This window comes from Canis lupus, chromosome 2 (assembly GCF_048164855.1).
Source record: "Canis lupus baileyi chromosome 2, mCanLup2.hap1, whole genome shotgun sequence".
NCBI classification, from domain to species: Eukaryota; Metazoa; Chordata; class Mammalia; order Carnivora; family Canidae; genus Canis; species Canis lupus.
In genome coordinates this window covers 64,340,099-64,352,148 of record NC_132839.1, presented here as the reverse complement: position 1 = coordinate 64,352,148, position 12,050 = coordinate 64,340,099, and the positions used below count along the sequence as shown (strand labels likewise).

The window sequence follows — 12,050 nt, the reverse complement described above, 5'->3', positions numbered from 1 at the left end:
GCTTTCTGGTGTAAATTTGGACCTGACAACAGAGTGATGACAGTCATTTTCCAAGCCTGGGGGAATCTGAGCTGACTTCTCCATTAGATGCAGCAGGCACAGGGCCTAGGGCCCACAGTACTTTTAGAAGCTATGACAATATCTGAATTTCTTTTAAAGTCAGAAGGTAAAAATGCAGCTTGGTTATATTAATTTTTATACCAATAAAATATAATTTTAATATTTTTTTCAATAGAGGAAGGAGCCCCATGAAGTCAAAAGCAGCAAATACCCAGGAAAGTGAGGACATAGCCCAGGGGGAGAAGAGACTGTGGGAATCTCAAATATACTAGGCCTGATATCATCATTTAGCCACAGAATCAGCCCCAGCAGCCTGCTGCCTCCTTCTTTTATGTGAGACATTAAACGCCTCTTTGTTAAAACTCCATAAATCAGGCTCTCTGCTACTCAAAGCTAAATTTATGCCCCTTGAGACAGATTTCTTGTCAGGCTGAAATCCTTTCCTTTCTTCCATGGATGCGGAATGTTTGGAAGTCAGGCCAGTTTTCTGAGATTCCTGGCAACTCAGTTAACCAAGACTAGTAATTCAGAATTTACCTCGAGCAGAGAATTCTGGAGCTTCACATTTAGGGCTGCTTTCTCTTCTTCCAGCTGCTTGATTTCATTTTCTGACTTCTTTTTCACTTCCTCCAACTGTGCTTCTACTTCCTAAATGATGATTAGAAGAGTTATTCATACAAGGTATGAATGCATAGACAGAACATGTACATATTCATACCCTGCCTTATCCCAAAGGGATTCAAAGAAGCTTACAACAAAGATCACAGGATACAAAATTAATATACAGAAATCCATTGCATCTCTATACAGTAATAATAAGGCAGTGGAAAGAGGAATTAAGAAAACAATCGCATTTACAATTGCACCAAAAAGAATAAAATACCTAGGAATAAAGTTTACCAAGGAAGTGAAAGACTTCTACTCTGAAAACTATAAAACATTGATGAAAGAAATTGAAGACAACACAAACAAATGGAAAGATAGTTCACGTTCACAGATCGGAAGAACAAATATTGTTAACATGTTCATACTACCCAAAGCAACCTACACATTTAATGCAATCCCTATCAAAATATCAGTAGCACTTTTCACAAAACTAGAACAAATAATCCTAAAGTTTGTAATTTGTATAGAACCACAAAAGACCCCAAATAGCCAACGTTATTTTGAAAAAGAATAAAACTAGAGGTATCACAATTCCATATTTCAAGATAAACTACAAAGCTGTAGTAATCAAGACAGTATGGTACTGGCACAAAAAGACACATAGATCAGTGAACAGAATAGAAAGCCCAGAAATAAGCCCACAATTATATGCCCAATTAATCCTTGACAAAGGAATCAAGAATATACAATGGGAAAAAGACCATTTCTTCAACCAGTGGTGTTGGGAAAACTGGACAGCTACATGCAAAAGAATAAAACTAGACCACTTTCTTATGCCATACAAAAAATAAATTAAAAATGGATTAAATACCTAAATGTAAGACCTGAAGCCATAAACATCCTAGAAGAGAATAAAGGCAGTAATTTCTCTGACATTAACCATAACAAAATTTTTCTAGATTTGCCTCCTAAGGCAAGAGAAAAAAGAAAAGCAAAAATAAACTACTGGGACTACATCAAAATAAAAAGCTTCTGCAAAGGAAATAATCAACAAAACTAAAAGACGATCTATTGAATAGGAGAAGATACTTGCAAATGACATATCCAATGAAGGGTTGGAATCCAAAATAAATAAAGAACATACAACTCAGAGTGCCAGGCTGGTTCAGTCTGTAGAGTGTGTGACTCTTGACCTTGGGGTTGTAAGTTCGAGTGTCTCAGTGAGTGTAGAGATTACTTACAAATAAAATCGTTAAAAAAAATAAACATACAACACCAAAAAAACAAATAATCCATTTAAAAATGGGCAGAAGACATGAACAGATATTTCTCCAAAGAAGACATCCAGATGACCAACAGACACATGAAAAGATGCTCCACACCGCTTGTCATCGGGGAAATGCAAATCAAAACCACAATGAGGTATCACCTCATACCTGTCAAAACCTGTCAACAACACAAGAAACAGCAAGTGTTGGCAAGGATATGGAGAAAAATGAACCTCTGTGTACCATTGGTGGGAATGTGAAGTGAAGTCACGATGCAAAACAGCAAGAAGATCCTCAAAACTTTAAAAATAGAATTACTATATGATTCAGTAATTAGACTATTGGATATATACCCAAAGAATACAAAAACGCTGGTTCAAAGGGATACATGCATCCCTGTGTTTATAGTAACATTATTTAAAATAGCCAAGTTATGGAAACACCCCATGTGTCCATTGACAGATGAATGGATAAAGAAGATATCAGACACACACACACACACACACACACATGCACACACACAGGAATACTACTCAGTCATAAAAAAGAATGAAATCTTGCTATTTGCAGCAATATGGATGGATCTAGAGAGTATAATGTTAAGTGAAATAAGTCCGACTTAGAAAGACAAATACCATATGATTTTACTCACATGTGGAATTTAAGAAACAAAACAAACATACAGAGAAAAAAAGAGACAAATCAAAAAACAGACTCTTAACTACAGGGAACAAACAGATGGTTACTGGAGGGGAGGTGAGTGGGAAAGAGTATACTTATCATGATGAGCATTGAGTAATGTAAAGAATTGTTGAATCAGTATATTGTACACCTGAAACTAATATAACCCTGTATGTTAACTATACTGAAATTAAATTTTTTAAAAATGATTGATTAATAATTTAAAAAGTCACTGGAATGAGTAAGTCTAGAGTAAGTAGCATTTTATATAAACCATTACTTCATTCTTGGCACTGACTTCTGTATCTCAGCTTTTATATTATTTAAAGGAAATAACTGTACAGTTATTAAATTCGACTTCAAGTTAAAAAAAGAAGTTTGCAATAGTCATAAAATATAAGAAAACATAAATTAGAAATACACAATAGGGTCAAAAGAAAACAAATGTTAAGATTATACCCCAAATCTGATATATATTAGGGTGGGACATGGTAGACATCTGGGTTTAGGTTTTATAGTGTCAAGTAAGAAAAGAATGCTCATTACTGACACAATTCTCAGTGTTCCATAAGTCAAGAAGCCAACTATGTTCTCAGATTCAGGGAAATACTAAAATCAGAACAAAATTTTCTTGTGGTCTTCCCAACAGTTTCCATACTTTAGTCAAAATGATGGGGCTCACGGGGTTGCTTCCTCCACGGTTCCGCACCACAGCCTGACAGCTTTACACAGAAGATCCAGATAGAGGAATGTTCTGGGGACCATACAAATGGCACAGCCTTTTAGCTGTGTGATCTTGAGCACATTTCCTACCCTCTCTATGACTCATTGTGTTCCTTCCATGCCCAGTACAGTTCTGGCTGGGTAAGGGATGGATAAATAATAAGTACTACTATTACTCTGATAGATGCCTACCATTTCCAATCTAGCTTATTTGGGGAGAAATCTTGTAAGTATCTAGAAGAGTGGATGAAATGTTCCTCTTAGTTGGCCTTTACAAGTAGATAACAGGTCACTGATTCAACAGATATTTATTGAAACTCCAGATACTTATTGAGACCTACCATTTGTCAATGTTCTCAGAGCTGGAGATAAGAAAAGACAAAACATCTACTTGCCAGGAGCTCATGTCGGCATAAAAGATGCAGCCAAGTCAATGGGTGCAATGTAGTACACGCCATTTTGGATGGCAACAAGCGCTCAGGAGAAATAACAAGGCAGGAAAAGGAGCTATGGAGGGTCGAAGGGATTGGGTTCAGTTCACATAGGTTGGCCAGACAAATCCTTGGGAGAAAGCGACTCTGGAGCAAAGGCCTGTATTAAGGAAGAAGGCTAGCCAACGAGATGTCTTGGTGTGAGAACACCGGGACCTGCACAGGCCCTGGAATGTTCTAAGGACACAGAGGAGGCCTCTGTGACTGGAGTGGAGTGACAGAGGGGGAAGAGGATGTGAGGGTAAGAGGACACGGGGAAGACCACAGGAAGCCTCATACATTATGGTAAAGATAGATCAGTAAGATGAAAGCCAACATTTGGAAGTGGAGTGATATGACTCAGCTCTAGCAAAGTCACTTGGCTTCTGTCTTGAGGACAGACTGAAGGGGGGAGGGGAAAGGCAGGGCAGCAGGCAAGCCAGTGAGGGCGCTCAGGCAGGAACCCAGGCGGGAGCTGAAGGGGGCTGGACCTGGCGACAGGCATAGAACCACAGATGTTTTCTCAGTAGACTGCTAGCATCTTGAAAAGGGAAGCGCTGAGGACAACACCAAGGTTTCTAACTCAAGCAGGGGGACGATGGTGCTGCCATTAACACAGATGAGGAAGACAGAAGAAGAAGCAGGTTGGTGGACAGCAGGAGGAGCTCGTTGGGGACATGCTGAATTTGAGACCTCTGTTAGGTGTCCTGTGTGCAGGTGGACACATGGGTCTGGAAATCAGGAGAGAGTTCTGGATTACAGATATGCATCTGGGAGTCATCAGCATATAGAACATATTAAGCTACATGTTTGGATGAAAAAAGCTAGAGAAAATAAAGGAATACAGGAGAGATTCAAAAACAGAGAGCCCTGGGACACTCCAGTATTTTTGTGAAGCTGAGGTTATGTGCAGCTCTGGTCTTCTGTGCTGTCAATTGATTACAGACCTTTCGGCTCCCACGGCAAGCAAATGGAATAATAATAGCAGCTGACACTTACTGAGTGCCTACCGTTTGCCAGGTCCTTTATACAAATACTCACTTTGATCCCTCTGAAAATCCTATTAACTGAGTACTATTGTTGAAATTCCTTACATAACAAAGAAATGAAGCTTAAAGAGGTTAAATGACTTGCTCAAGGTTATGCAGCCAGTAAGCGGAGAAGTCAAGATTTGAACTCAGCAAGGCTGACTGCTTGGCTGCACGACTTCTCTGCCATCCTAAGGGAAATGGGGCATCCAGTTCAAACACCTGACTGAAAAGTCTTCCCACCTTTGTGACAGCAAAGTTGAGGGAGGCCCCACGGACAGGCCCCAGATGCAAAGCAGGGTGAAGAAGTTGGAAGCCCAGCCTTCAGGAACTAAAGCCTTGTTCTGTTTCCAAGGAGTGAGAAGCACTTTAGCTGACATGGGAATGTGGGGGGTAAAGGCTTGTGTGATGGGTGATGATCTGAGATTAAATGGAAACCTGTCATTCACTCATTCAACCAATCAATATTAATTGAGTATTTATTATATTCTGAGTATTGAAGGAGCTAGGGATACAGTGACTGTGTGCTGGTCAATGTTAAGCAACTGGCTTCCTATCAATCAATAAATCAATCAAATTGATTTGTAGCATTTGTTGATTTCCATGGTCTAAGTGCTCCTACTGTGGCTGATTTCAAACTACTACCATGATCTCTCTGAACAGAGAGTTGGGAAAAGATGTGACAACAGCCTCTCAGGAGTCAGTACAAGTTGGCTCTAACACATCACTGGATGTAGTAGTGAACAGGGTATCCCAGTGGGGAAAACAAGTAGTAAATAGGTTTTCATTATAATGAAATACAGTGACAGCTATGCTAAGGTAGGTACAGGGGGTACCAGACACTAGGCCAGGCAGGGGCAGCTTCTAGAAAGACCAATATTTAAACCAAGACCAATAGGATCAGTAGAAACTAGACAAAATGACACAGGTCAATTTGGGAGTTGGTGGGGGGAGGGTTCCCTGTCAAAGGGGAGCTAGGCATTAAGGCCAAGAAGGGAAAGAATATCAAATGAATGATGAAAGGCTGGAGGACAGAATTGAACAGAGGAGTGGTATGGGATGAAACCAGAGAGGCAGACAGGAGTCCAACCATGTAGAGTCTTAAAAACCACATGAAGGAATTTGAACTACACTGTGAAGATGATAGGGGGCCTTTGGAGAGTTTGAAACCCAGGCTGAGTTCTCAGAAGATCCCCTTGGAATGGAGACTGGATTCAAGGAAGTATGGAGAGGGGACACAGGGAGACCAGTAAGGAGATCATTGCACAATCCAGCTAGAAATGGTGGGTGACCAACGTGCTACCACCAAAGACAGAGGGAACTGGATATATTCCAGGGCCATCAAAGAAGTGGACAAATGGTTTGATAACTAATTGAATGTGACACATGAAGAAGAAGTCATGTCTGACTTGAGCATCTAAAGAGATGCTGCTACTGATCACCCGGAGGACACCCTTACACTTTCTGTGGGGGCAAGTCCAGGTCAGGCCTGTGGCCCTGGGCTCAGTCACTTAGAAAAAAAGAGGGGTGCAATTAGACTGTAAGGTCACATGAGGTGGACACTGAGCATGGGTACAGTCTCTTCAGTAAATCTATGATCCCTTTTGCAGGACTTGTTGTTTGGAGAGTTCATTTGCTAAAAATGATATCTACATTATCCTTTTGTCTCCCAAACCATCAGAAATGAACCCATCCTCTCAGCAAAATTCTGATGTTTTTATTTCATTGATTAGCTTCTCAGTCACCAGTCACTGAAACTTTTGTTGAACAAAAGTTTCGTTAAACATACCTCCTGGTAGAGACACTCATTAACTCTGCCAAAGCATGCTCACTGTCATGACAGTATAGACCCCTGTTAGAAAGATCCTTAGCAGAAAGCAGTGGCTATTTCTAATTTTACACAGCCTAACATCCCAGGGTTTTGTAATCAATTATAGCTTCAGCTGTTGCCTTGACAAATGGACCTAAAGTGAAAAAACTGTCCCCACAGATGGAAATGGCTGACAGGCACACTGAGAAGAGGGAGTTCAGGAGGACACTTTGGTCATGAGCAAGTGGGAGAATGAGGCCACTTGATGATGGGGAGTCAGGGTGACCATCTCTGTGGATTTGCACACCATTGTCCCGTGGCATTTCCTTCATTTTTCATAGTGGAAAACATGTCTACAAGGGTTTCTACAAGTGCTGTGCAACCATGCTCCCTTCAGGCTGGCTGTCCTGCGACAGAACGCTGTTTCCAGTGAGTCAGCCCAGGGCACCTCTGCAGCTGCAGCCAGGCCACCCGCCCCAGCCCACCATCCTGCAGTCCAGTCCTCCTGCCTCTGTCGCAGTGAGGAGCATGGCATGAACAGCGTGAGTTCATCTTCAGTTTTCTGTTGTGGAACTGAAATGCCTGACTTTGAGAGTGTGGTTCAGGCCACCACTTACATTTTTTTTTTTTTTTTTATTTATGATAGTCACACAGAGAGAGAGAGAGAGAGAGGCAGAGACACAGGCAGAGGAAGAAGCAGGCTCCATGCACCGGGAGCCCGACGTGGGATTCGATCCCGGGTCTCCAGGATCACGCCCCGGGCCAAAGGCAGGCACTAAACCACTGCGCCACCCAGGGATCCCCCACCACTTACATTTAAAAAAAATTGACTTCTGTGTAGCATAACTTCAGGGTTATTTTGGCAAAAGAATTTCTCAAAGATAGATTTTCATTAGCCCTGAATGGATGGACTCCTCTGCCTGTGGGGCCAGACATGATGGCGTGTCAGGTAGGCATTCTGGGTGTAGACAGATTCAGATTGAAATGCCCGATCCATGCTTTGGAAAGCATGAGGATATTCCCTTCCTTCTAATTGAGAGTGACGTGAAAAATCAAGTTACTGCAGCAGTTCTGTGTCACCTGGGTTCTTCAGTGTAAGTGGAGAAGCTGGCCTTGGCTAACCTGAGCAGGAGGGAATCTTCAAGAGGCAGGTACTTGGGACTCACAGCTGGGCCAGGCCTCAGAATGGTCCTGGGTGGCTGCCAAGAGGGAGAGCCCTCCACCAGATCCTTGGTCCTGGAGTCACTGGCTGGGGGTCCACTTCCCTGAGGGATGTGGGGGACCCCAAGCCTGCCCCAGAGTGATGTAGAGGAAGGAGAGACTGACCTTTGGGGCTTCCAGGTGGGCTGACCACCAGGCTTTTCTTCCCCTATAACTATGCTTTGGTGATGGGAATGAGGGCAGAGGTCATTCCCAAGTTGGAAATTGGGGGTGGGTGGGTAGGGATGGGAATGTGTGCCCCATCTCATGTCAGTGCAGTGCCCTAGCTCATTGGCAGAGCCAGTCCATCCATCTTTAGGGCTTGAATCCTGGCCCAGGCTCCCTCTAGGGCGTTGGGGGTGGCATTGGGTGGATGAGGCCTGGGATGAGGACACTAGTAAGACAGGGCCACTTTGATTTAAGTTTTGAGCAAATCCAACATCAATGCCAACCATCCCAGTAAGCCCATCTCTCCTGATTTCCACCAGCATACTCTTATTTTTTGCAATTGTGCTTAACACACAGAAGCAGACACTTCCTGAGGATTCCCCACTCCCAAACAGTGTTTTGGTCACTATAAAGTTCTCATCCATCCTTAGAAATAAATTCAGCAAACAACGTGCTTTTAGTTGTCATGTGCCCTCATTGCTGCCTGCAGGGAATAATGCCATGACGATGTGACTTTCCACATGGTTTGTCCTCTAATTTCCCAGTTGCATCTGGCCAGGCCGAGCAGCTGTTGTTCTGACCAGGCTCTGATTTGCTCCTTCTAGTTTGAGCACCTAACTGGGACTGCACTTGCAGCCACACTTCTGGAGACCAATCACCTGCTGATACACCAGATTTAAGAAGATCCAGAGTCTCTTAACATAACACCCCAAATATCCAGGATATAATTAAGAACATTCATCATACAAAGGACAAGAAAAATGTCATCTTAAACAAGTTAGACTATCCAAAGACCCCAAAAGCCGAGATCCTGATGGATCTTAAAGTAGCCATCATAAAAATGCTTCAACAAGCAATCAAATATCTTTGAAACAAAAGAAGAATAGTAAAGCTCAGCAAAGAAACAGAAGATACAAAGAACTAAATCGAAATGTAGAACTGGAAAAATACAATAACTGAACATTTTAAAAACACAGTAAATAGGCTCAATATAGCAGGATGGAAAGGAATCTAAAGGAGAGTCATAAAAGTGGAAGACAGAACTATAGAAATTATCTCATCAGAACAACAGAGATAAAACGACTGAAAAAAAAAAAAGAAAAGGAAAGGAAGAAAGAACTGAACCTGTGAAAATGTAGCAAAAACTATAGTATTTGTTAGAAGAGTAATTTCTGTTACTTTGCTTGGTGAGTACTTAGAAACGGTATCAAAAGCATGATCCATAAAAGAAAGCACTTGATAAGCTGGATTTTATCAAAGGTAAAAACTTTTGGGGGGCCTGGGTGGTGCAGTCAGGTAGGTGTCCAACTCTTGGTTTCAGCTCAGGTCATGATCTCAGGGTCGTGGGATTGGGCTCTGCACTCAGCATGGAGTCTGCTTGAGATTCTCTCCTTCACCCTTTGCCCCTCCTCCTCACTTATGTTCCCTCTCTCTCTCTCTCTCTCTGATAATAAATAAATAAATCTTTTTAAACAAAGTAAAAACATTTGCCCTATTAAAGATCCTGCTAGGATCTTTCTCCTCTAGAGAAGAGGAGAACATATTTGCAAACTACGTATCTGACAAAAATGTGTATCTAGAATATATCAGGATCTCTCAAAACTCAACAGGAAAAAACCCCATGAAATACCAAGTAGAAAATGGTCAAAAGATATGAACAGACATTTCACCAAAAGGACTATACAGATGGCAAATAAGTACATGAGAAGATATTCAACATCACTGGCCATTAGGGAAATGCAAACAAAAACCTTTGTATCACTACCTACCTGTGAGGACAGCTGGTTAAAATAAAAACTGGTAAAAACATCAAATGCTGGAAAGAATGTGGATCTCTCATACATTACTGGTGGGATGTAAATGGTATAGTCACTCTAGTAAGATAGTTTGATAGGTTCTTCAAAAGCTAAATATAAACCCTACAACCCAAAAAACATGCTCCTGCACATTTATCCCAGAGAATGAAAAATTAAGTTCACACAAAATACTGTGCACAAATGTTCACTATGTGTTTACCCATAAGGCTGGAAACAACCGAAATGTCCCCCAAAGGTGAATTGATGAACAAACGGTAATATGTCCATAATATGGAACCCAACTCAGCATTAAAGAAGAAAGAATTATTGATATACACAACTTGGATGGATCTCAGGGGCATTATGCTGAGTGAAAATGAAAAAAAAAACAACCACCCTCAAAAGCTCACAGCTGTAGGATTTCACTCATGTAACATTCTCAAAAGAGCAAAACTCTCAAGATGTAGAACAGATTGGTAGTGGCCAAAGGCAGGAGGGGTGGGGGCAAAGGTGGGTTCATGAGGGAGATCTTCATGCTGACAGAGCAGTTCTGCACCTGGATTGTGCTGTTGCTTATGTGAATGTACGCGATAAAATTATGGAACCAGACACACGCATGATGCCAATGTCAGTTTCCTGGTGCTAACACTGCTCTGCAGTGATGTAAGATGTCACCACTGGGGTAAAATGGGTGATAGGTGTCTTTCTGAAGGGACCTTTCTGTATTACCTGCAGCTTCCTGTGGATCTATAAATCTATCTATCTATCTATCTATCTATCTATCTATCCATCTATCTATCCTGAGGCTGTAACTGTCAACACATTCCAGATTAGCTCCCTAAGGCTAGCCTTCCCACCCTGGCTCTTTGGAAACCAAGGCTTCCTTGTGGGCCCAGTGGGCCCACCATGTGGGTGCCAAGCAGTGGTGGAGGAGGCAGGAGGGATCTAGCATTGGGTTGTGGCTAGGAAGGTGCTGGGCTGGGGCACTCTGTGACCAATAGGGCAAAGAAGGACAGGTGTGGGGCCAAGGCAGTGCCCAGTGTGCCCTCCTCCCAGAGCTGATGCTCTGCCTTCAAGAAGGAAAGAGCCAGGACAGGAAGTAGCTTAAGTGAACCCTCCTGCCCTCCTTCCGCTCCATCCACCTAAGGACTCCATCTGTCCTTTGACCCTGCAAATCCCCTCCCTAACCTGCCATCTCCTGCCTCTTCCCACTCACCCTCTGACCTCCACTCCTACCAGAGTTGTCTGCATTTGACAGATAAAGGATGGGGACTCAGAAGGGGTGAGCAGCTCCAGAATACACTCCCCAAGTGGTGTACTGGTCCCTTCGTCTCCAGAAAGCTGCTATGTCTGGGGACCTGGGGAGCAGGTGAGCTGAGTCTGAGCAGCTAAGCAGAGGACGTTCTCAATGCTGGGTCGCAGAAGTGATCCACCTGCCCCTCAAGTCCCAGTTACCTGAACTCTACCACACTCCCCACTGGCTCCCACAACCAGCAACTCTCAAAATGACTTAGGCACCACCATCTTAGAAGCACAGCCTGCCTCTCACCCAAATCTCTATCAAGTTCACCTTTCCCCCCTGCCCCCATACCTAGCTTCTTCACCACTCTCCTTAGTTTACCCCCGGATGCTAGGAATGCATTGACCTGAATGCCACCCGGGTGCCACAATTTGAGTCTGTTCACCTCCACCTTGGCTGGAGCTGCAGGTGGGCCCCAGCTCACTGGGATCCACACTTCACTTGAGCTCCCACCCCACTGCCCCTGGAGCTGGAGCTGGAAAGACCCGGTTTCCTCCTCCTTCCCCACCTCCCAAGCATCCAATTCATCATCAGTTCCAGCTCTGCCTCTTAGAAGGGACCACCACCCTCTGGGTCCACAGACACCCTCCAGCTTCCCAGATGCACCTGTTCCCACCTGTCTCCTGCTCTGCCTCATTACCTCCATCCAGTCCTACACCTAGAGCAGCAGAGCAAATTCCACATCTCTCCCTGCAACCCTGCAGTGCTTCCTTGGCTCAGAGCATGCAGCCCACCACCTCACCCTCTCCAGGCTCTACCTACTGTCCTCACCCCACACCACTTTCCTCAGAGAGAGGGAATGGCCTCCCCCTCTGGCCTTCTCCACCCTGGTCTTCATCTCACATGTGCTCTTTGAAGACCCGCATCAGGCGGGAGCCTGCAGTTGAGAAGCACCTGCTGTTGTGACTGGAGTTAGCAGCCATAACATCAGAGTCCAAAC

General features: G+C 43.5%; 1 protein-coding gene across 2 annotated transcripts in view; it reads right to left on the bottom strand.

Moving 5' to 3' along the window:
- FAM184B (family with sequence similarity 184 member B) overlaps positions 1 to 12,050 on the bottom strand; it is a 132,643-nt gene that overhangs the window by 45,420 nt on the left and 75,173 nt on the right. For both annotated transcript variants that reach the window (XR_012020230.1, XM_072804681.1), the window contains exon 6: positions 598 to 708. Coding sequence is in view for 1 of the 2 variants with exons in the window: in XM_072804681.1 (XP_072660782.1) it covers positions 598 to 708 (111 nt within the window). In the remaining variant the exon portion in view is untranslated. The remainder of the gene's footprint in view (positions 1 to 597; positions 709 to 12,050) is intronic.